Here is a 26,782-nt window from a genome sequence, read left to right as displayed (position 1 = left end):
AGTAGATGGGACACTGGATCTGGAATCAGGAAGATCTGAATTCAAATTCTGCCTAAGACATTTATAAGCTATGTGATCCTGGACATGCCATTTAAGCAATCTCAATTTCCTCAACTATAAAAGGATTTGAATAAAGATACACAAAATTAGTGTGGAAAAAATTAAAATGCCTTGCATTTATATATTTCCATATCCATATCAGGCTTTCATTCCTAAAACACTTTGACAAATTATATATATACATATATATATATATATATGCTAAATTCTTGAGTGTCCAAGGATTATCATCTCTATTTTACAAGTCAGAATTTTAGACAGGAGAAGGGTTAAGTGAGTTCATCAAATACCAGAAGTAGCATCCAAATTTGCGATTATAGTCCAGTACTCTGAACTAGATTTAGAAGCTCAGAAGAATAAAGGACAAAATGTATATTACCATGCATCTGGTAGAGTTTGATTGTGATGAGCTGACAAAAACAAAAAAAAAATTCAAATGCATTATGTGCTCAAACTTTCCTGACTCAGCTTACTGACTGAATTTGGCCAAAAGAGTGACTTTTTTTATTTTTAAACAACAATAATCAAGTCCTAAGTGGGTTCTGTAATATATTTATACTTCTCATTTCTTTTGTTGATAAAATGTAATTAAATCAAAATATCCTATCATGCAGATTTAAAATAAATTGATTTTATAAAATTTCATTACCAATTTATAAAAAATATCATCTTACCTTGGCTTGAGCATATGCACAGTAAGCAATAAATAAATGGTTATTAAACTGACTTTTAGTCAGTATACAGCATCTGGAAAAAGACTAAACTTAAGTAGATTTAATTCTACAACTCAAATATTGACCTTTTGGGACATATCAGAATAAAAAATAAAGATGACTACAATGTAAACTCAATGCCTTAGACTGATGAGTAGCAAATCTCAAGCATTTTAATTAAAGCCATTGGAAGGCTTCATGGCAATAAAACAATTTTCTTTGTATTCTTTTACCTGTTAATATTTACAAAAAATTTCCCCCTGAGAAGTTCAAGGTAAGTTGCCATTAGCAAAGTTAGATATATCTGAGATGAAAGAATAAAACTTAAAATCTGGTTATTTGATGCCATTCAGTGCTAAGGATTAGTTCTTGGCCAATATCTATGCCTTATGTTGTTTCAGTAAACATGGTTTTGAAGGAATTAACGATTTTTCAATTATGATAAAGAGAAACAATTCTTTATAAATCCTGACAAAAGATTTTGAATTTAAAATGTCCATTCTTCCTTAAGGTTTACAAAGAAGATCTACCTCAGTTGAAACAACAAAGTAAAGAGAAAAACCATTCTGTGCCCTTCCTTAAAAGAGAAAAAGCCCCAGAGGACAGCTTGAAGCTACAGTTCATACATGGGTATGGTGTCTGTGGTTTCCCTCATCTCTCCTGATTTCTTTCTCCCCTTTATTATTTCTTTACTTTGTAGCCACTCAAGGCACCAGTGTGGACACTGCCACCCTCTTGCAATAAGCATATTCATCATGGTAATGGGATGCACAGTCATCCTCCTGGCTCTTAAAGATGATAGTTTTGGCCACCACCTGGCTAAGCATCTCCTTTTGGTATCTTTGGAAACCCTTCTCCCTCAGATAAGGAAGAAGTGTCCAGTTAGTTGTCTCAGGCCAATTTTAGGTTGCCCACCCAAGACATGATGAAATAATTTCTCAAATTCTAAAATCATTTCACCATATGAAAATAAGATCATCTATGGATATCTCATATTTCAGTTATACTTTTTCTCTCAGTGGAAAAGAATTCATATATGCAGTCATCTCCTCCTGCCCCACTTCCATTTGCTCTTTGCCTCTATTATCCCTGTATCCTTCACGACAGTATTTGTTAAGCATGCTCAACACTAGGGCAATTATTTCTCCCCTGCATCACTAGATAGAAGCCCATCTTCCTTTTGTATCCTTTTGGCAGATGGTGGAAATGCTTCCTGTTCCACTGGTGTCAATGATAATTTAATATGCTACCTATGCTTTTTGAGAATTCCTTCTCAATTTTCATTTGCTTCTTGTTCAATCAATTGTGTTTTATGGACTTTTAAAAATATTTGTTCCAGGTATAGAGGCTACGATTGTAGAAATAATCTGTTCTATACTCAAACTGGAGAGGTGGTTTACCATATTGCAGCAGTTGCTGTTGTGTACAATCGGCAGCAACACTCCCAAAGATTGTATCTTGGACATGATGATGACATTCTCAGCCTAGCTATTCATCCAGTGAAAGACTACGTAGCTACTGGACAGGTATGTAGCTTTCTTTTTTTTTTAAATCCTTACCTTCCGTCTTGGAATCAATACTGTGCATTGGTTCCAAGGCAGAAGAGCAGTAAGGGCTAGACAATGGGAGTTAAGTGACTTGCCCAGGGTCATATAGCTGGGCAGTGTCTGAGGCCAGATTTGAACCTAGCACCTCCCGTCTCTAGGCCTGGCTCTCAATCCACTGAGCTACCCAGCTGCCCCTGGTATGTATCTTTCTTGCACAGACATAAAATGCTATTCTTTGCCTTTACCATCAAGAAAAAAGTAGTGTATTTCATTTTTAATCTAATTTATATATTAGATTTTATAAAATTTGATATTGACAATTATGAGCATAAAAGTCAAAATGAATATATATTTGATCATCTCACTATTATAGATAGATAAAAAAGTACTGTTTATGTGGTGAGAGCCTTATGGGATGTCCTGTTCCAAACGATATACTGGTGGACATGGACAAATAGAGACAGAGACTCTGAAACAGGAATAGACATAGATACAGACATAGAGACACATGTCATTAGATTGCGAGCTCCTTGAGGACAGTGACTATCTTTTGTCTCTTCTTATATCTCCAATTCATATCACACTGCCTGGCACAAAGAAGGTACTTAATAAACACTTTTTTAGCTAACACTGACTTAGATGTAGATATAGATATAATGTAGATAATATAGTCTCTGTAGAAAATATATGAAAATGATTCATAAAAAACATTTGCAGATATTCTGGCAAAGCAATGTAAAGTTTTGCTAATTTACCATTTGAGTCTTATAGTAAAAATAGTAAAATCAAATTTAATTGAATCTTTTTAGGACTGCCAGAATGGAAACAAATCATTCCTTAAAATTAAGTCTTTCTGTACCTTGCTAAAACAACTGATCATTTTAGTCAGTCTAATTCACAGGTGTCAGAAAATCAGCCAAACATTGTTTGCTTTCACATTGGCAAAACAATCATATGATTGACAGGTTTTTTTCCCCCATTTGTAAGGGGTTGTTTAATACTAGATGAGTTTCATGCTTTTGTAAAATTTAAAAATGGGACTTAAGGGAAAATTCTATCACAATTATTGTTCTATATCTGAATAGCAAACTCCAAAGAATCATCACATTTCTTGCACAATTTCAGAAACCAAAACAGGATAACAGAACACAAAAGGTTTTAGGACTGTGAGATGCAACCATTATAAGTTTTGCATGTTGGTAAGCTGGCTCACTGCAATTATGATGAACAATTAGGTATTATTTTTCATTAGTTGCAATGATTAATTTTATGAGATGTTGATGCTGATTTGCATTTGTATTCCTCATTTTCTTCATCTCTTATGAGAAAGATTATGCTCAGTTTATAAATATTTAATTATCCATATTTTTCTAAATTGAAAATAAATCAAAGACTGATTCTTGACATACCTTGAGATAAATTTGCATAGCCCTTGTAATTTATGTCGAAATAGAAGTAAAACAGAAAAGGACTTAGCTAGCTATTTTTTAGTGCACTTTAACAGTGGGTAATTTCTTATCTACTATGGTTTGCTCTTATCCCTGTTATCAGGAATCTGTATAAGATTAGTTCACATTCCTAAAGAAGCAGTTGAATGACAAGGGTTGAGTTTCTTGGAAAAAAAAAATATTTCCCAGCAAGAGAAGCTGAATGAGCTTCTCCTTTGAGTCCACCACTGTTAGAGTTTATAAGAACTCAACACAGATAAATTCAGGTATATGCAATTGGCAATCAAAAAAATAGTCAGAAAAATAAATAAAATAAAATCTTTTAATTACACACTAAATCTGCATCATTCTCCCAAGTGGCACAAAGTTTGCCCAGCCATACTCATTTCTCACTCTGAGAAGCATAAGTGTGAATCATTACATTACTTTGCACCAAGCATTAGATCCTGTTTCAGTCTTTGAAGTTCTCCCTTGTAACAAGTCATGTCCAAATCCCAACAGTGCTTTTCTTTTGTATCATTAGCACTATTTAGTTATTAATTAGTGTCTCCAAAGTACAAGAACAGTGATGCTGGTAGCTCTGATAAACGTAAGAAAAACTGTGAAGTACCTAGGCAGGCTTACATAAGAAATAATTATTAACTAATGTGGTTCACTATTATACATAATTTTCCATTTATGGAAAGGTCTTGGAATATATTGGTTACATAAAACAAGGTCCTTCTATACTGCTATTTTGGAGAAAAATGTCATATTGGCTTTTCATCTAGCCCATATGTCAGCCATCCTATCTGAGAGAGGATGCACAAGCAAAATATTGGTCTTATCAATTGGGAATCTGGTAGGAGGTAAAAGAGATCATTTACATTTCTCCATGGATAAGAGAAACAGGATATAGTGGGGAAACCCCCAGGAGAGCTGTCATCATTTAAAGTAGTAACTAAGATTACAGCTCTGCCACTCACCTCTAGACTTCCCTTTCCTTATCATAAAAAAAAAAAAGGGACAGAGTAGCTCTACATTCTGTTATTCTACCTGTGGTCCCAAGTCACATTGCTTAACTGGGTCTCAGTTTTCGTTGGCTGAAAACAGGCGTTTGAACCATTCTATGAGTCTTTTTTCAAAAATATGGTTCTTGATTTCAGACCTGATTTTAAGCCTAAATGAGTCCAATTCTTCATATTATACTTTCTACCTTCAATTGCGTTAGTATGGGCACTGCCTCTGCTTCTTCCTTTGAACCAATATGTAGTAAATATGTAGTTTTAAAAAAAAATTATTATCCCAATAGTCAACTTTCTAGTAATGAACCTTTAAGAACTTGTGTTAACTGGTCCTGAGTTGAAAGACATAGAGTTCCAGCTTCATAGGACCTCGTTGTATTCTGTTGTCATTTGGTATTATCAGCTCTATCCTAGAAGATATTAGAGTTAGACTTTGAGGAGTGATTAAAATTTATTTCAAAGTAGCTAATAACCTCTATAATTTAAGGTTGGAAGAGATGCTGCTATCCATGTATGGGACACACAAAATCTGAAATGCTTGTCACTATTAAAGGGTCAGCATCAGAGAGGCGTGTGTGCTCTGGATTTCTCAGGTAAGCAGAAGCATGAAGTTAATTTAAAACCAGAATTATGTCTAGCCAGATTTTTTTTTTAAAAAAACCTAATGCTTTAGTTAAATCCTGTCTCCCAATAAAGATAAACTCCCCGTGTGTATCGGTTACAGGAAACTAGAAAATGGGTTAATCTTGTGACTTCTTTGGGAGCTGTATATATGAATATCTCCCAGAACATTTGGTCTTCTGGGTACTGTCAAAAAAAATGTAAATGATCATTTGGAGCCCAGAGCATACACTGTGCTGAGCACTCATCTGTGCCTTGTGAAATGCAAGGAGCTGTTACTGTTGAGATAATTCATTGTAAATGTTTGGCAGGGGCCCAGGGCATACATTCCAGCACTCAGTCAGTGGGGAGCCTACCACCTCCATTTGGCAAGATGTGCAACTGGAGGAATAGATGCCCATGAAGCATGAAAACACGCTGCAACACTGATGCTTTGGAGACAAATTTGATGGCTGAAGAGTGGAAGGGGAGGGAAAGAAACTGAAATTTTACCTCCTACATACAGTGTCCCAAAAGCCTCAACATGGTTTTAAGTTTAAAACTATGAGACTTTAAGGGCACTTTGTGTATCTGTGTGTGTGTGTGTGTGTGTGTGTGTTCCATATGTGTGTGTGTGTATAATATATAAAATGCATATAATTAGCAATACCAAAGATCAAAAATTCCAAATGAATGACATTCTACTTATCCTAGTTTCTTTCAGAATTAAAAAGAATCTATCAAGAAAGCTAATCTGTAATATATTTTTAAAAATAACACCTATAAAGATTGCTTTAAAATCCATAAAGAGGGAGCCAGGATTTTTTCTTTTTCTTATAGAATCTGCTGGACTTTTAAAAGTCAGACATGAAAGCAAAGGTCAATAGAATAAGCATTTATTAAACACATACCATGTGCCAGGGACTGTGGTAGGTGCATTACAACCCTTTGAGGTAGATGCTGTTATGATTCCTATTTTAAAATTGAGGAAACTGAGGCAAACAGAAGTTAAGGGCTTTTTACCTAAAGAGACACAGCTAGTGGGTGTCTGAAGCTGTATTTGAACTCAGGTTTTCTTGATGCCAGATCTTCCTGACTCTGTGCCACCTACCTGCCCAAGAAAGTTATAGGGGACAGCAAAGTGACTCGATGGATTGAGAACCAGGTCCAGAGATGGGAGATCCTGGGGTCAAATCTGGCCTTAGACACTTCCTAGCTGATCTTGGACAATTCACTTAATCTTCCTTGCCTAGTCCTTACCAGTCTTCTGCCTTGGAACCAATACTCAGTATTGATTTTAATCAGAATTTATTTAATTCTGGTTTATCAAGTATATCAGGCTTAATGGTAAGGCCAGCATCATAAGCAATAAAGTGACATAGGTCTCCATGCCTTTCTCACTACTAGGGATGTCTGGAGCTATTTAGACCAGCAGTCTAGTAAATAGCTTTTTGGAAGCTCATTATTCAGCCCTTCCCTTGACTATTCTAAGACATCTTTAATTGATGAGAGCTATCTGCCCCTCTCCATCCCCACAAATGGACAGGTCATATTTGCAAGAAAAGAACCCTTATCTCCTTTATTCATTAGTCAAATTCTGTTATAAAGGAAAACATTCTTTGGGATTCCCAAAGACAAAGAAAATGCAAAAAGTCACAGTTTCAATGGTTTCTCTGACCACAGATACAGGAAGACACAGTAATTCTCCCCAACAGATTGGAATTAATGTGGTATATGAAAAATAAATTCTCACATCAAATAGAAAACTATAAACAATATGAACATGCTTAAAGCCCAGTCCAGAGTGGTGGGACGGTGCTGTGAATTTCCTGGATTAAGTTTATGATCAAAGCCCTACTCATTTGTTTCACTCTATCTAAGAAATGACTGTTTGTTGTTTTTCAGTAATGTCCAACTCTTTATGACCCTGTTTGGGGTTTTCTCGGCAAAGATACTGGAATGGTTTGTCATTTCCTTCTCTAGTTCATTTTACAGTTGAGGAACTGAAGCAAACAGGATTAAGTGACTCATCCAGTTTCATGTAGCTACTAAGCGTCTGAGTCTGGGTTTGAACTTCAGTCTTCTTGACTTCAGGTGGTGCTCTGTTCTCTGTGCCACCTAACTGCCCTGACTGCACGTAGATCAGCATCTTAAAGGCACTTGTGGCCAAAACTCATTTTTAAATTTAATTCAGCAGTGTCAGGTGTTGGCATGGTAGCATGCATGTTTCTTGACTAGAGACATCCACGATAATAATATTTAGAAATCATCTGAGAATTTTAAAGTAGGCAAAATAATTTTTTTTAATTAGAGTAAATAAAAACCTAATTTAAGAAAATTTTTTCTCAAAAACAAGAAATGATCAACTAATTCTAACATTACTAAAGTAAATAAGAAGGCATTTTTATCAAAACAATTTATACATTTAAAAACATTTCACCCAGGCAGCTAAGTGGTACAATGGGTAAAATGCTGGACTTGAGGTCAAGTCAATCCAAATTCCAATCCTTCTGTAGATATTTACTATTTCTATGAACATGGACAAGCAATTTAATCTCTTATCCTGAGTTTCCCAACATTTGTATTATTTGTAAAGTGCTTTGCAAATTGTAAAATGCTATATAAATGCTCACTATTATTATTATTATTACCATACAAAATATCTTATAGAATGGGATAATGGATAGAAGGCTAAATCAGAAGCAAGAATACCAAGTTTCAGATTCAGCTTTTAACAGATACTAGCTGTATTATCATGGGAAGGTCACTGAACATCTCAGTACACCCAGCAACTTTCTATAAATTATTAATATGTCATTGAAGGGAGTTTCCAGGTAAGGAAGTCCCTAAAGGATGATTTTTTTTAAGTACCTTTCACAGAATTAGGAGTCTCAAATGAAATAATGTATTTTAAACACATTGCAGCCTTTAAATTGACATATAAATGCTAGCTAATATTATTATAGGGCCAGTAACAAATAGACTTGGGGCACAATTTCCTGTGTGAATTTGCCATATCTCACAAGAAAAGGTAACATATTTTTGTGTTTTGCTAGCAGTTAGCAAAGCAATTATTCCTACATGAACAGAGACCAGAGTCAAACCTAATTAAATCTAAAGTTCAGCTGTCTAAAAATTTAAAGTCTTGAATATTATTCCCATTTAAAAGAACACAGTGAAATAACATTAAATTAGATAAAGACACCATTAAACAGTGAACTTGCTTTCATTGGCTCTAATTCAGAGAAGTCTATGTATATTTTATGAACCTTGTAGGAGCCCAACTTACTGGAATGTTAGGTAAAAGGATCTTCTTAAAAATTGCCCTTTACCATTAGCATTAGAAGTTTTAGATTTATTTCTAAGAGCAATGTAACAAAAACATACATAATTAAATGCACCAACTTGAAAAGGACATTACCTATCCCTCCAAAATATAACTCATAATGCAAAATGCCAGTTAACCTTATTGGAAATGTTATATATGGGGAAAAAAGTCTTTCTTTTCCCTGGTTTTTTCCAGGTTAACTAAATGCTTATTATCTCTCCTGTCAACAAAGTCTGTTTGATCCAGGAAGAAGAAATGCCTCTGAATAAGAGATTTGGTGTTAAAGAATTTATGCATGTAGACTGTTTCCTTTCACATTGTTAGGGAACAGAAAGGGGCATCACAGTGAGGATAACTTTGAAGTTTTGTACCATCATGTCAGTGAATGAAATTCCAACCATCAGAAATTCTCCTGAGATAAAAAAAAAAAGAATGAGACAGTAAATGTCACTTAGTACAAGACGTCTCTAAAAAATAGGAAACTTTTTTTTTTTCCAAACCATCATCAAGAATGTATTGAACAGGGGGCAACTGGGTAGCTCAGTGGATTGAGAGTCAGGCCTAGAGATGGGAGGTCCTAGGTTCAAATCTGGCCTCTGACATTTCCCAGTTGTGTGACCCTGGGCAAGTCACTTAACCCCCATTGCCTAGCCCTTGCCACTCTTCTGCCTTGGTACCAATACACAGTATTGATTCCAAGACAGAAGGTAAGGGTTTAAAAAAAAAAAAAAGAATGTATTGAACAGGGGGCAGCTGGGTAGCTCAATGGGTAGAGAGTCAGGGGAGGTCCTAGTTGAAATCTGGCCTCAGACACTTCCTAGCTTTGTAACCCTGGGCAAATCACTTAACCCCAATCGGCTAGTCCTTATAGTTCTTCTGCCTTGGAACTTAATTATACTTAGCTTCAATTCTAAAACAGAAGGTAAAGTGTTTAAAAAAAGAATGTACTGAGCTTCTGCTGCATGAATATTATTGGACCAGATAACCTGGTTGCTATGGATACAGATGCTGCTACTAGCAGAAAAGCTACATCCTTCCTTTTTATTAGCTTGTATTCTAAGAACATCTTCATCAAATGAAACAATGCACATAAAACACATTGGAAACCTTAAGACTACATGTAAAATTAGTTATTATTATTATTATAGTATAATCTCTATAATCATTAGTAAGCCTTAAATTGAGCAAAATATCCATACAATATCAAGTTTGACATCTATTTTTCACATAGATTTATATTTTTAAATTGAATTATTCAAAAATAAGACTAAATTCATCTAAAAATATTTTATTAAGCATCTACTGTGTGTCAATATCTGTACTAGGGAAGAGAATAAGCATTTATATTATATAGTGCCTGCTATATGGCAAGCACCATAGTAAGTGCTTTTTGTAAATATTATCTCATTTGATCTTGGGAAGTAGATGTGATTACTACCTGGTTAAGTGGTTTGCCCAGGGTCTCACAGCTACTATCTTCTGAGACTGCCTTCAAATTCAAGCTTTATGAAGTTCAGGCTCTAGACTCTAACCACTGAACCACCAGCTGCCTCCAGTATCACCATGTGTGATTGTAACATGATCCCTTTCTTGGAGTTTTTGCTCTCCTTTTGAAATAGAAACAACACATACACAAACAAGCAATTGACTAGGCAATTAATATACAATTCTTAGAGTGAAGAATAGAATGATATAAATGTAAGAGGGCTTTAGGAAAAGAGATTTTCCCAATGCATTCCCTTATTTCCATCATCAGTTTTGTCAGGATCAGCTATGTTATTTGAAAATCAATTGTGAGCAGCAACCTGCACTCAAAGTGGGATGGAGTTAGAGCAGAAGCGTGAGATAAGGGTGCCTCTTCAAGGAGCTTAGAGCCTAAGAAGTATGTCAGAATACATCAATAAAATCACCTGGAACAAGAATGAGAAATAGGCATCTATGGAAACATGGTGAATTGTAAGTATATGAAAAGATACAGAATTATGAAGAGGGTAACTGGGAAAGATTAAGGTGACATTCATCACTTCTCTTTGTATTCATGAAAATAGACATCAGTTTTGTAATTTTAGGTCAAATTTTGCTTATTTTGAGGCCCAATTATAATAATGATAATCACATTAATAGTCATAATAAGTATACCAATTTTATGTACCAATTTAAGGTTTATAAAGTGCTTTTCATGTCATATTTTATTGAATTCTCACTATAATACCATGATGTAAATAGGTACTATAATAATAATAATAATTAATATTAATCATAACATTCCTATAATGTATATAATGTACTGCATTACATTGTTGTATAATATAATCATGTTCCTTATATTATATAACAATATTACTAATAATAATCATTTCAATTATAGAGAAGAGGAAACAAAGGCTCCAGGAGGCAAAGCATCTGTCACAGAGCCTCAAAGCTCACTCATACTTTTCCATGTTGGATTTTACCATCTTTCTGACTCCTGATAATTTTTATATATTTCTGCATGATTTCAAATAGTTGTAGTTATTTATATTTATTTGTATAATAGTTTCAGATAGTTAAAAATCACTATCACTGTATTAGAAAGTAACATTACCTCATCTGTAAAGTGAGTGGATTAGGTATTCTCTAAGGTCCCTTCAAGAGCTGAAATTCTGTGATGCTTTTCACCTTCACTCTCCCGTAGTGGGTTAGGTCCCCAGAATTCAGACCTAAAAGAGTGAATGCAATTTGTTAGACCAGATTAACTTAGGCATAGTAGATAATTTTCCTTAGCCTAAAATCTTCTGCTTTTCTTCCCCTCTAGTGAGTAGGTCTTCATAGAGGAAACAGCGAAATGCTTTTCCAGGTAGTTTTGGAGAGGGGACTAGGAGAAGGACCCAAGCAAGGGCCCAAGACTTTGGTCCCATGTCTGTGTAATAGTCTAATCAGACTGGTCCCAGACCAGGAGAGGACTGGCATATCCTATTTAGACAAGTGTCTCTATATTCAGAAAGAGAGATGCTTCCCAGGCTGGATTAGGGAAGAGCCATTTGGCACATGTAGCAAATACCTAAATATCTTGCTACTCGGTGTCCTAGAAAGAGGGCCCAACTAAGTGGACTCCACATGAAATTTATCATAACTTCCCTCATAGCAACCCCATGGTCAGAGGGTTCTGGCTGGATTTTAAGCAATTTCCCTCCTCTTTATAGAATAGACACCTACAGGAGGCAACCACTGAAGGTTCTTTCTCCTTATGCCAAAGAACACTTAGTATTTATGCTCCCACTTCCTTCATTTCCTTTCAGTTAAATTAGATTCAGCAAACCTTAAGCCATTAAATGTGCTAGATTCTGAGATAGAAGATGAAATAAAACAAGGTAGCTACCCTTAAGAAGCTGGTGAGTATAAAGAGGAAGGGCAGCTAGCTGGCACAGGGGATAGAGTGCTAGACCTGCAGTCAGGAAGACTTACCTTCCTGCATGCAACTATGACCTCAGACACTTGCTAGTTTCATGACCCTGAGCAAGATATTTAACCATGTTTGCCTCAGTTTCCTCATCTATAAAATGAACTGGAAAAGGAAATGGCAAATCACTCCAGTATCTTTGCCAAGAAAACCCCGAATGGGATCACAAAGAGTTAGATGCAACTGAACAACAACAAAAATAAATAAATAAATAAATGAATGAATGAATGAATGAATGAATAAATGAATGAATGAATGAATGAATAAATAAACAAACAAATAAACAAACAAACAAACAAACAAATAAATGAATGAATGAATGAATGAATGAATGAACGAATAAATAAATAAATAAACAAACAAACAAATAAATAAATAAATGAATGAATGAATGAATGAATGAATGAATGAATGAATGAATGAATGAATAAATAAATAAATAAAGACAAACCTCGGGTGATTTAAGGAGAGAGATTAATCTATGGGGAAGTGGCCCCTGAGCTGGATCTTAAAGGAAGAGAAGATTTCAATGGATAGAGATGTGAATGGGGGTAGGAAGAGATAGGGAGCTTTAGGGAATCCATTTCAGGCATGGAGAGCAATGTGTACAAAGGTAACGACGTGGGAGAGAGCAGAACCATGATGGGGTTCAGGGAGTAGACTACATGGCCTCTAAAATTGAGTGGAAGAAGGGGAGAAATATGAAAGAAGGCTATGATGGTAAACTAGAGCAAAACGTGGAGAACTTTGAATATCAGAGTATGGTGCTTACACTTTATTTGGTAGATCATAGATAAAGAAGGACTAAGTATGCAAAAGGGCTTTACCAAAAAAGAAATTTTTGTTAAATGGTAAAAATGGAAGAAAAATTGCAAGACACTGATGAGTGAGTCTTTGAAGAAATAGATGCAGAATCAAGTGTCATAAATTAAAACATAGTTACATAAGTCTCTTAAGATTTTTAAAAAGATATCATTTCTGTGGGGTATCTTAGGTACTTATGTCACTACAGCCAATATTTTACCCAAGATCACTAAACGCAGACATGGGACTGTGGTATTCACTATGAAGCTGATAGGGCTGTCATTTTAGTTACTTGCTCAAAAGAGACCACAAATAATGAGGTATCTCAAATTCTGTGGGCTTTCTTTTTGTTAAAAATTAAAGACAAGGGGGAAGATGGGTAGCTCAGTGGATTGAGAGCCAGGCCTAGAGATGGGAGGTCCTAGGTTCAAATCTGGTCTCAGACACTTCCCAGCTGTGTGACTCTGGGCAAGTCACTTAACCCCTATTGCCTAGCCCTTACAGCTCTTCTGCCCTGGAACCAATATACAGTATTGACTCCAAGGTGGAAGGTAAGGGTTTAAAAAAAAAATTAAAGACAAGTTAGTTGTTACTATGATTTGCCTATGTTCAAATTTATGTGTGCTAAAATCCAAGAAAGAAGACATCAATAAAAGCCATGGCCTAGCACTGCAGGGTCTGTACCCCAAAGAGATAATAAGGAAAAAGATCTGTACAAGAATATTCATAGTTGCACTCTTTGTGGTGGCAAAAAAATTGGAAAATGAGGGGATGCCCTTCAATTGGGGAATGGCTGAACAAACTGTGGTATATGTTGGTGATGGAATACTATTGTGCTAAAAGGAATAATAAACTGGAGGAATTTCCTGTGAACTGGAACAACCTCCAGGAAGTGATGCAGAGCGAGAGGAGCAGAACCAGGAGAACATTGTACACAGAGACTGATACACTGTGGTATAATCGAATATAATGGACTTCTCTGCTATGCAATGATCCAGGACAATTCTGAAGGACTTATGAGAAAGAACAATATCCACATTCAGAGGAAGATCTGTGGGAGTAGAAACACAGAGAAAAAACAACTGTTTGATCACATGGGTTGTTGGGGATACGATTAGGGATGTAGACTCTAAATGATCACCCTAGTGCAAATATCAATAATATGGAAATAGGTTTTGATCAAGGACACATGTAAAACCCAGTGGAAATGCACATCAGCTATGGGAGGGGGCTTGAGGGAGGGGAGGGAAAGAGCATGATTTTTGTATCCCTGGAAAAAAGCTCTAAATTAATTAAATAAAGATTTTTTTAAATTAAATTAAATTTTTAAAAAGCAACTCATAAAAAAAAATAAAAGCCATGGCCACAGATGTTTATAAACAATGTTTATTCACAAAGCATAGATATCAAGTAAGATGAACTAGATATCCTAATAAAAGTAGGCAAATTTGACCTCATAAGTATCACTAAGGCTTGGTTAAATGAGACCAATGCTTAGCATATAACTCCAGAAAGTATTTTTATTACTTTCTTATTTATAAATATTTTATATTTATATATAAAATTTATTTATATATCATCTATAAAATAAACATATATAAATAATATTACTTATTACAGGATAGATAAAAGGCAGGACTGGATAGCATTGTATATTAACAAGATATAGTTGTGTGAGGAAATATAGGAACCTGGGAACCAGAGGAAGTATAATGCAGAAAATTTAGGGGAAGACCAATGGAAGCAGAATCAGGATATATCACCTGGACTGGGAGAAGAATTAGATAAATTCAGAAAAAAATGATGATCTTAGCACAGAGGTATGATAATCAATTCCATTTAATTAAATATATATTCATTGAGGGCCCATTATATTCCAAGAATTCCAATTCACCTTTTAACTAGAATTAGAAGCAGTGCATCCAGGACTAGGAAAGTGATGATCCTATTATCTTCTACCCTAATCAGACAACATTTAGAGATCTGAAGACTGTTCTGGGTGCTATGTTTTAAGAAAGGCATTGATTAGCTGGAGAAAACCCAAAAGAGGGCAACCAAAACGGTGCAAGGCTTCAAGACCATATTATATAAGGATCAGTTGAAGGGATTTGGAATATTTAGCCTAGAGAAAGAATGACTGAGAGTAGACATGATAGATGTCTTCAAGTATTTGAAGGGCTGTCCCATGAAACAAGAATTAGACTTGTTCTATTTGGCCCAATAAGGCAGAATTGGGAGCAATGAAAAGGTGGAAACTGAAAAGAGGACAATTTAAGCTTGGAAAATTTCTTAGTTTGATCTTGGAAAAACAATTAGAGCTGCAATGGGAAGTAGTGAATTCCTTTTATTCCCAGAAAATTCATGTAATGAAGAGGATGATGGGTCTAGTCAAGAAGATCTGAGTTCAAACTCAGACTTGGATACTTTACTAGCTGTGTGACCCTAGCAAGTCTTTTAAACTCTGTCTGCCTCAGTTCCCACAACTATAAAATGATCAAGATAATAATAGCATCTAACTCCTAGGGCTGTTTTGAGGATCAAATGAGATAATATTTAAAGTACTTCCCTCTCTCTCTCTCTTACTTAAGTTCATCAAGCAAAAGCTAGTTCTTAATCAGATCTGAAAAGGACTCAATATCTTCAAACGTCCCTTAAGACTGAAATGCTGTGATGTGTTGGGTAGTTTGACTACCAAAAATCAGCTGCTTTATTCAGCAAACTCTGTAACAAATGGATTTATTCCCTTTCTACGTAACACCTAAAGACTGTCCTTACAATTCCTTTCTTTTACTATTGAAAATGTCTCTTTTTAATTAAGGAAATTTGTCCATTAACATTTGCATTGTTTTCTTACAGCTGATGGGAAATGTCTGGTGTCTATTGGTTTAGATGATTTTCACAGTATTGTATATTGGGACTGGAAAAAAGGAGAAAAGATAGCAACAACAAGGTAAGAAACTGCTCAAGCAGAAGAAAAACCTTCTACTGGAGTCATCTTCCAATAAAGGTCAATAGTTGATTTTTACCTGCAAGATTTCATCTTCATTCTTCAAAAAATTATTTATGGGGTTAGCAACACACCTAAGTAAAAGAAGCTTATAGTACTTGTGGATGCCTAATCCACTTTAGAACAGTCCCTGTGGCTGCAAATCGGAAAAGACTGATCTTTTATTTTTCCAAATAAGGGATATTTTTGTATTGTTCACTTGTAATAACCTTCCTGTTATCTCCATTTAAAATTTCTAGGAGAAACAAAACCTCCTTTTTTCTCGACTGTACTTTACACCTTGATTTTCCCCCTTGCTTTATTACTTTAAGCAAGTAGTTTCAAAGTCACTGAAGTCAGAAGTTCCATTTGTCACTAGAGTAGTGCTTGCTACAGAAGAGACCTCCATTAGCATACATCTGCTGCTGAGTTTCAAAGGAGGCAAATTGCTTCCCTAATCTACCCATCTTATAAATAGACTTTTCAAGAATGACTGCTGTTTACATGCCACCTGTCCTCCCTTATCTCATGCTCTTTCCCTGCTGATTCAGCTATGCCCCAAACATTACTTCCCACCCCTTCCTTACAGTTAGCTTAGCTGTTTACCCAGCATTGGTTACAGGCCAAAATAATTGGCAGTGGAGATCTAAAAAGACAATTTGTTGCCTGAAACAGTGTCACTTTGCTTCCCTCCCCACCCTTTAATTAACTTTCTGTCATGAATCTGTACTAATTTTTAAATAAGGAATTTAAACCCTGACTCTCATTTGGTCATAAAAAAAAAGCTTCTCCATAAAATTAACCATAGGTTTTGCAATTCATGCTAATGCATGAATATATAGGGTTCCAGGATGTTGAATAAGGCTGGGTTAGATCTAAGGTATTTGTTCTTAATTTCAGTGATTAAGTCCTAAGCTGTAGAATTTTTGTGTGTGTTTTCTTAATGATTTATTTACTGTTTTAAAAGACCTAAGGCAGTTTGCAAAATTAAAACATATAAAATGGGATGATTAAAAATAAAAACAGGACAAAACCCAAAGGGACCAAAAAGTTTAAGTTTGAGGAAACTAAAACAAGTTAGTTAGATGGCCTTTCTCCCTAATATTCCTTGCTTCAGTCAAATATCACCTACCCCAGATCCTAATCAGGATCTTTGCTTTCCATCTAGGCTTCTCTTATTTTAAGGTACTGAATTTTAATTGGTTCTGTCTATGAAAACATGCCAACTGCATTTGTAGACAATTTCAGGGAAAGCATATGTCTGAATTTCAAAAGAAACAATTGTGCCATTTTCCATCTGGAAAGCCTTCCACAGCTGTGGATGGCTAACCAGCTGTTCACTCAGACCTATAAATAGAAATGGAAGAAAGAAGTAGCCCTCAGAGAAGCAGAACCATGTAGTGGGAAAAGCTCCATTAATGGAGTCAGTAAACCTGGGCTGAAGTCTTGGCTTGCGCTCTTATAATCTGTGGGTTGCAGAACAGTCTATTAAACCTGAGCCTCATTTTTCTCAACTGACAAGAACAACTTCACAAGGTTATTAGGAGAAAAACGCTTCATAAACTAATGTTCAAGTATAATGTCAGTTTGAGTCATTATCGTGTTTGGTAACATCCACATCATTATAGAAAAGTTGCCATCTCTGTGGAAGTTTTAGTACACTCTATGCACTTGGAATAGCCAATAACTATGTACAATGAGGATGCCACCTTTATTTCTCAGGTCTTGTCTCAGTATTCACACAGGAGAGAATACTTAATAGCAACAGGGTCACTTGATAGTTGAGTCATCTTGAGCAAGCCAACCTGAGCCTCAGTTTCATCAGCTGTAACAATAAGATAATGCTACTTGGATTGCCTCACTTCATTGGATTTTTGTGAGGAAAGTACTTTGAAAGCCTTAAATTATACAAAAGATCAGCTATTGTCTCTTCATCTCTTTTATAGCTTATTACCTTATAAGATTTGGGGGTTAAAAATAAGAAAATGAGTACAGATTTTCTGATGGGGTTAAACCAATATATATATATAAATATATATAGCTCAAGTAAATTTCTTACTAGGTCAGCCTTTACTTATCAGTGATAGAATAGTGAACAAAATAGCTAAAGGAGTTCATTGGATTAGCAATTTATTTGTATTCTTGCCACAAGATTTCTGAGACCTGATCCAATTTTTTTCAGGTTGGGTCTGTGGCTCCATGTTAATTTGATGAGTAATTTAAATCTCCTTTAATGTAAAATATCCTTTCTTGCATTGCCCTTGTCAGTGTTAGCCAATTATAGAGCTTTAGTCCATGACAAATAGCCACTACTTAGTGCTGCTGGATGTTTAGATAGCATGGAAGGGAATAAAATGGAAGAAAAAATGGAAACTTGTGAAATATAAGAATGGAAACTTACAAAGGGCCTGGCTCATTGAAGGGCTTTAAATATCAAACAGAGAATTTTGTATTTGATCCTGGAGATAAAGAGCAAACAACTGCAATTTATTAAATAGGAGAGTCAGACCTGAACCTTAAGGTCACTCTGATAACTGAGTCTCCAGGATGATGGCCATATGAGTAGAGAGACGAGTACAAGAGATGCTGTGAAGGTAGAAACGCAAAACTTGAAGTCAGATTAGGTATGTGAGATGACTATAAATGAGGAGACAAAGACGACACTGAGGCTACAAGCCTACATGACTGGGAGGTGGTGCTCTGACCAGTAATAGGGGATTTTGGTAGAGGGGAGGACTTGGAGGATAAAATAATGAATTCTTTTTGGGGAGTGTTGAAGTACAATAGGCAGTTGATTCAAGACTAGGGTTTAGGAGAAAGGATAGGGCTGGGTAAATGGACCTGAGAATCCAGCCTATCATAGTTTAATCCATGGAAACTAATAAAATAACCAATCAAAATAGCTATAAAGGGGAAAACTAGATAGCTCAATGGATACAGAACCCAGCCTGGAGTCAGGAGGACTTGGGTTCAAATCTGACCTCAGATACTTCCTAGCTGTGTGACTCTGGGCAAGTCACAATCCCATATGCCTAACCATGGAGTTCCAAGACCAAAGATGAGGATTTTTTTGAGAGAGAGAGAGAGAGAGAAAGAGAGAGAGCTAATGGGGAAGTATATATACTTATTGTAGATGACTTTCTCAAGGAGTTCAGCCATGAAAGGGACAAGAGACAACCACCCACCCCAAATTGGAGCTGCCCAGGAAAAACTAGCCACACTGGCACAGACAGTTTAGATGAAGTGATATAGGTTTTTGTTTGTTTGTTTTTTAAGATTGGGAATACCAGATGTGTTTGTGGCCATCAGAGAAACAATAGTAGATAGGGAAAAGCTGAAGATTAGTGGAAAATGGGGATGTTAAAGAGAGATCTGCTGGAGATGATAGGATGGAATGGGTTTGAAGGTTTACAAAGAGAGGTTTGCCTTGGCAAGAAGGGCCACTTCCTTTGAGACATGGGTAAAGGAGGAAATGGGGGAGAAGGGGAGGGGAGAAGAGGGAGCTAATATTGTTTTGCGATGTAGGAGACCAGTCCTCAGCTGTAAAAGAGTAGGCCTGCCATGGGAGACTTAAAGAAGAATTAAAAAGTTTTTGAATAGCCCAGGTGATGAGTAGGATGTTGAGCCAATTATGAAAGTATAAAAGGATTGTCTTGTTGAAGTGAAAGCCCAGTTGAAATTATATAACATACATTTGTAGTAGCCCCAATAAGGATAGCTTTGTGATTATCTCTAACTCCAGTTAACAACATATAAATAGAGTAAAGTATATGATGGAAGTAATGCAAGTTTGGGGCTTGGAAAGGTCTGATTGGTAATAATATAAGGGAGCAAGAGATGTGAGTATAGAGAATAGTTTGGAATTGGACTTGTTCACCAATTGGTCAAGAAGGAGAGTATAACCAGGTAATTACCTGGGAAAGAACTTGGGGGTAAAGGGATTAAAGGTCATAATAAGACTAAAGAACAGTGTTAGAAGTCATAAGGCAGAAGGAAAGATGAAATAATAAAAGACTGATCAGATAAAGAAATTTCAGAGCTCGTGAATATAGAAGAGTTGTGAGCTATGGCAACATCAAAGGTTTTACTATTTTGGGGTACAGCTGAGGTAGGTAGAGCAGATTATGAAATATTAGCAAATCAAGGAATTGGGGATTTAGGATATTTGAGAGAGTATCAATAGGTATATTATAGTACCCTAGAATGAAGACAAGAATTGGAAGGTAAAAAGAAAAAGACTGAGTCAAATGCTAAAGAAGGAAGAAGAATATCCTGGGGCTCTCTAATACCCCAGCTACCAGACTGGGTGATAAATTCTGATTATAAAAACCTCAAAGGAAGAAAGGTTACTGTGTAATGATGGTAGTGGGAGTCAGGAAGTGGCAATGAAGGTAAGCAGTATTCTGACTCCCCCTACTGTGACCAATGGGGAGAGGGTATAAGTGAAACCGCAATACAATCAGAATTTATCACACAGGGGAAGGGGAGGAAATAAGCATTTCTACTATAGAAATAGAGGCAAATAGAGGTTGAGTGTCACACAGTTAATTCGTGTCTAAAGTCAGATTTGAACTCATCTTCCTTAATCCAAGCTTAGTGCTCCATCTACTATGCCTCCTCCCTTCCTCACCAGGAGAAAGAGAAATCTCAGTGAGTGCAAGAAGATGAAAGGTTAAGTCGAAGATGAAATAAGGTTGTTAACTATGGAGCAAGGATTTCCAGAGAGCACAGTGGAAGGGTCTGGTAGTTGTGCAGTAGAACATGTGTAGGGTAGAGATGATGGGGACAGGAATAAGGTGCAGAACAGAGAGTATATTCTTGGGACACAAGTTGCGCAGTGTGCCCTTCTTTCCCTTTGGTAGTGGTTTGGTGGTCATGTGAGCTGAGTAACAACACCACTCTGATTCACAAGATGGTAGAGGAGGGCACTAGAATACCAAAGCCTAGAAAACTCCTCTCAGATCTGTCTCCACACTGACAAAGAGCTGTCATCTCTGGGGAGAGCAGGCAGCAGTTCATCTTCCGGCACTGTAAATCTTCAGTCCAATTTGAGCTGGATATTTCTTGCCTATGTAGAGAGGGAAAACCTTATTTCTGATGTTTTTCAGTAAAAATCTCACTTTTGATTGGACACCTTGATTTGATTTTACTAACCCTAACCTTCAGCGGTTGATGGAGCACTAATTGGCCAGATACAAGTGGCTAAGTTCCAGAGGACTTTCAGAACTCATGACTGTTGGGCACTTAAGCCTTGACACATAATTAATAGTCTCGGCAGCTTCAGACACAGGTAGCTGTTATCTGCATGGGAGGCCTTTACGATGCAACTTTTTATAATTAGGCTAGGATGACTTTGATAAAGCTACTGTTACCTTAAAATGGAGGTGAGAGTTGAAAATCCTGAGCAGGGAAGCTTCTTAAAAGTTAAAAAGAAAGGGGAAAGTTTGTGGAACTTTTAATGGGCAAAGTAAGAGATTACAAACGGTTCTGTGCACATTTTTGTATGGTGATACCTATCTATATGTAGGTATGTTCTAAAATAGTAACTCAGCAAGCAAGCAGAAAGAAAATAATATGCTACCCTTAATAGAGTCTTCTGCCAATTAGGATATCTCCCAAATGAAGACTTACATTGGTAGTTTCAAGGTACAATAAATAATAAATTGATCCAATCCTACACAGGGGCTTGAGCCATTACATAGTCTTGTTTCTGTAGTCAGAAATTCATACATTAGTAACACTTCAAGTTAAGAATGGACTGCAGAAGTCAAAGAAGATACTAGGCAAGAAAAAGGCACCAGTCATAGATCCATAATCTAATTAATTTGGGTATTCCTTTTATTTTTTTAAACCTTAACTTCCACCTTAGAATCAATACTGTGTATTGGTTCCAAGCCAGAAGAGGGGTAAGGGCTAGGCAATGAGGGTTAAGTGACTTGCCCAGGGTCACACAGCTGGGAAGTGTCTGAGGTCAGATTTGAACCCAGGACCTCCCATCTCTAGGCCTGGCTCTCAATCCACTGAGCTACCCAACTGCCCCCTAATTTGGGTATTTCTACTGAATGTGTAGATTGTGATCCATCCATGCTTTTCCCCATCCTGTTCAGTTCTTGTCTGCATTCTACCATAAAGCTTTCCTCGATGATCTATCAATTATGCTGGTGGCTTTCTGTGAGTACCAGAGCAAGACTCAGGCTATCTGCCTATAATTGATAACTTACCCTCACATCTCCTTGGTCTGATTATACATACCTGAATGTTACTTTTGACCTCATTTTTTGTGCACAGCATAATAATAATTATATACTACAGAATAATTGTGCCCACCATGTGTCTCTCCTTTGTCACACATATCAATATATCTGTTATCCAAGAACCATCCTAGCAATATGGAGCCTAGACTGGCCACTAGTTGGCATGTTTTTAAATATGGTCTTCTGTAAAACAAATAAAAATAGAAAATGATAATTAATATATATTATGCATTCATTGTTTAAACCGCAATTAGAAGAATACTGATGTTGACATTGTGGTAAGGTATAATGACTCAAAAAAAAAAAAGAAGTAAAAGCACTGACTGATTCATTTAAGACTTTGTATGGATCTATATATATATTGACGATTTCCCTCCAAACTCCATATGTGCATCATAAATATTCATAATGGAAATTGGGCCAAACAAATGGCCTAAGATGAAAAATATTTAAAATATTCCATTTATTATTTCATTAAATTTTTTTATCTGTTCAACCTAGCATTTTTTTCTGTTTCTCTTTTATAGAGGTCATAAAGAAAAGATATTTGTAGTGAAGTGCAACCCACATCATGTGGACAGACTGGTTACCGTTGGGATAAAGCACATCAAATTCTGGCAGCAAGCAGGTACTTCTGTTTTTGAATATGTCATTTGTCTAAATTTATCGTTATTTTTGTAATAGCATTTAGGGGGAAGAAAGCAAGTCTTTTTTCTAATCCTAGTTGAAGATACATGCTTCTTTGACATTCTAGTATTTACCTTTTTCTCACAGAGTCCTAAGGACTCTCCCCCAGAATCAGAGTGCTAATCTGTGGTTTATATTCCTCCTGAAGTTTATTTGGGGATCAGCTGAATAAAGAATCCCCTTCCCATCAGACTTCCACTGACAAAATAATTCATTGGCTTTGTCTTATACAACCAAATGCTCCTCTTGCATTTGGAAACCCTCTTCCCTCTCTACAAGGCTCAATCCCCAAACTCTTGGCCTTGGAAACTCTAGAATTTGGGATATCCCGTAAGACAGGTTCCTAAACTTGGTCCTAAGCATCTCCTTTCTCTTGGTTACAAGGCTAGCTTCAAGGATTATAATAATCAGGAAATCCACAATCTTCCTTCCTCCTCAGAAGAGCAGGGGTTCATGTACACTGTCTAGGAACTATGTTTCAAGAAACAAAATGTGTTTACCACAAGAACATGGACCCATCTCTTCCCATTTCCTCCAACAGATTGTGCCCCTATAATCACCTTTTTTTTCAGTCTTTTCCTACCTACATGATTATTCACTGTCACCCACAACATTCCCAGGTCTCTCTTATCCTTAAAATAAAAAAGTAAATAAAAAACTGTAGCCTGAGCCTTCTAAACCCTTAAATTATAATACTAGACCTCTTCTCCATTTCATAGCCAAATGACTAGATTAAGGCACGTTAGGTAGGACAGTTTGTATTGAAGGAGTGACCTGAGACCATGAAGCAGTCTTTGACTTCAAGAAGCTTATATTCCACAGATGAATACAAATTCTATAGAGAGAGGAAGTAAAATGCAGGATAATTTGAGGACAGAGCACTAACCCAACGGGGCACTCAAGAAAGACCATGCCATATTGGAAAAACATTAACTACTCATGGATAGGATGAGCCAATATAATAAAAATGACCATCCTACCCAAACTTATTTATCTATTTAGTGCCATACCCATTGAACTCCCAAAAAATTTCTTTACTGATTTAGAAAAAACCATAACAAAGTTCATTTTGGAATAACAAAAGATCAAGTTTATCCAGGGAAATAATGAAAAAAAAAACACAAATGAGGGGGGCCTTGCAGTCCCAGACCTCAAACTATATTACAAAGCAGCAGTCATCAAAACAATTTGGTACTGGCTAAGAGACAGAAAGGAAAATCAGTGGAATAGACTGGGGGAAAGCAACCTCAGCAAGACAGTATACGATAAATTTTGTTCTGGGACAAAAATCCACTATTCGATAAAAACTGCTGGGAAAATTGGAAGACAGTGTGGGAGAGATTAGGAATTGAACAACACCTCACATCCTACACCAAGATAAATTCAAAATGGGTGAATGACTTAAACATAAAGAAGGAAACCATAAGTAAATTGGGTAAACACAGAATAGTATACATGTCAGACCTTTGGGAGGGGAAAGACTTTAAAACCAAGCAAGACATAGAAAGAATCACAAAATGTAAAATAAATAATTTTGACTACATCAAATTAAAAAGCTTTTGTACAAACAAAACCAATGTAACTAAAATCAGAAGGAAAACAACAAATTGGGAAACAATCTTCATAGAAATCTCTGACAAAGGTTTAATTACTCAAATTTATAAAGAGCTAAATCAAGTGTACAAAAAATCAAGCCATTCCCCAATTGATAAATGGGCAAGGGACATGAACAGGCAGTTCTTAGCCAAAGAAATCAAAACTATTAATAAGCACATGAAGAAGTGTTCTAAATCTCTGATAATCAGACAGATGCAAATCAAAACAACTCTGAGGTATCACCTCACACCTAACAGATTGGCTAACATGACAGCTATGGAAAGTAATGAATGCTGGAGGGGATGTGGCAAAGTAGGGACATTAATTCATTTCTGGTGGAGTTGTGAAATGATCCAACCATTCTGGAGGGTAATTTGGAACTATGCCCAAAGGGCGATAAAAGACTGTCTACCCTTTGATCCAGCCATAGCACTGCTGGGTCTGTACCCCAAAGAGATAATGGACAAAAAGACTTGTACAAAAATATTCATAGCTGCGCTCTTTGTGGTGGCCAAAAATTGGAAAACGAGGGGATGCCCATCAATTGGGGAATGGCTGAACAAACTGTGGTATATGTTGGTGATGGAATACTATTGTGCAAAAAGGAATAATAAAGTGGAGGAGTTCCATGGAGACTGGAACGACCTCCAGGAAGTGATGCAGAGCAAGAGGAGCAGAACCAGGAAAACATTGTACACAGAGACTGATACATTGTGGTACAATCGAACGTAATGGACTTCTCCATTAGTGGCGGTGTAATGTCCCTGAACAATCTGCAGGGATCTAGGAGAAAAAACACTATTCATAAGCAGAGGAGAAACTGAGGGAGTAGAAACACCGAGGAAAAGCAACTGCCCAACTACAGCGGTTGAGGGGACATGATAGAGGAGAGACTCTAAATGAACACTCTAATGCAAATATTAACAACATTACAATGGGTTTGAATCAAGAACACATGTGATACCCAGTGGAATCACGCGTCGGCTATGGGGGTTGGGGGGGAGGAAAAGAAAATGATCTTTGTCTTTAATGAATAATGCATGGAAATGATCAAATAAAATACTATAAAATTTAAAAAAAAAAGAAAGAAAGAAAGACCATGCCATCAGCCTAACTTTAAAAAGTGACATAATGGGGGGCAGCTGGGTAGCTCAGTGAATTGAGAGTCAGACCTAGAGAAGGGAGGTACTGGGTTCAAATCTGACCTCAGACACTTCCCAGCTGTATGACCTGGACAAGTCACTTGACCCCCATTGACTAGCCCTTACCTCTCTTCTGCCTTGGAGCCAATACACAGTATTGACTCCAAGATGGAAAGTAAGGGCTTAAAAAAAAAAAGTGACATAAGGGGCAGCCAAGTAGCTCAATAAGTAGGGTGCCAGGCCTGGAGACAGGGCTCCCAAGTTCAAATCTGGACTCAGATGCTCCCTAGTTGGGCAAGTCACTTAACCCCCATTGCCTAGTCCTGATTCTAAGATGGAAAGTAAGGGTTTTATATATAACACACAAAAATACACACACACACACACACACACACACACACACACACACACACAATAAACCTTTTTCCCTCCAACTCCAGGTGGGGGCTTCACATCTAAACGAGGAATCTTTGGCAGTATTGGGAAATTGGAAACAATGATGTCTGTTTCTTATGGACGCATGGAAGACCTGGTTTTCTCTGGAGCTGCTACTGGAGATATTTTTATTTGGAAAGATACTCTTTTACTTAAGACTGTCAAAGCTCATGATGGGCCTGTTTTCGCTATGCATGCATTGGATAAGGTATAGTTTATTATTTAAAAGTCTGTTGCCACCCAATTACATAATGAATTGGGGGGGGGGGATCAAAAGAAAGTAGGCATCTGGGAAAAGGACAAGATTGATCATTCCATTTGGGAAGTAGTAGCTAGGAAAAAGTAGGGGGGGAAATAATTTGGAGATTTTAAAAAAATTCTCTTTGTTTCTTTCTCCCACTTTTTTTTTCTTTTTCCATCTGCACAACAATCACCTTTTAAAAAATCATGGGCAGTTAAAGAAAACATAATCAAAAATTCTCTCAGGCCTTTTGTCTAAGAATTAATGAGGAAAGTCTTTGTACACCTTGTAGATCAACTCAGAGGACTATTTTAGCAGAATATGAATACTATTTATAACAAAATAGTTTTGCCTGCAAAAACAGACCCCAAAGACTGGACCAATCCAATCTGCCTGAGTGACTATCAATTTTAAACCATTGATAAGAATGCTGGGTTGCAGTCTGCTGCTGCCCACCTACTATACTACTACTCCAAACAGTATTATGCAATGGAAAGA

The 26,782-nt window shown here is 36.5% G+C and overlaps 1 protein-coding gene across 1 annotated transcript in view; it reads left to right on the top strand.

Moving 5' to 3' along the window:
• EML6 (EMAP like 6) overlaps positions 1–26,782 on the top strand; it is a 336,902-nt gene that overhangs the window by 232,697 nt on the left and 77,423 nt on the right. Inside the window, exons 14-19 of the mRNA XM_001375291.5 lie at positions 1,285–1,403; positions 2,113–2,299; positions 5,260–5,365; positions 15,800–15,893; positions 22,711–22,811; positions 26,049–26,251. Coding sequence (XP_001375328.2) covers positions 1,285–1,403; positions 2,113–2,299; positions 5,260–5,365; positions 15,800–15,893; positions 22,711–22,811; positions 26,049–26,251 — 810 coding nt within the window. The remainder of the gene's footprint in view (positions 1–1,284; positions 1,404–2,112; positions 2,300–5,259; positions 5,366–15,799; positions 15,894–22,710; positions 22,812–26,048; positions 26,252–26,782) is intronic.

Source organism: Monodelphis domestica, chromosome 1 (assembly GCF_027887165.1).
Source record: "Monodelphis domestica isolate mMonDom1 chromosome 1, mMonDom1.pri, whole genome shotgun sequence".
Classification (NCBI taxonomy): Eukaryota; Metazoa; Chordata; class Mammalia; order Didelphimorphia; family Didelphidae; genus Monodelphis; species Monodelphis domestica.
The sequence above is the reverse complement of the archived record's forward strand: the minus strand, read 5'-3'. Positions and strand labels throughout refer to the sequence as shown.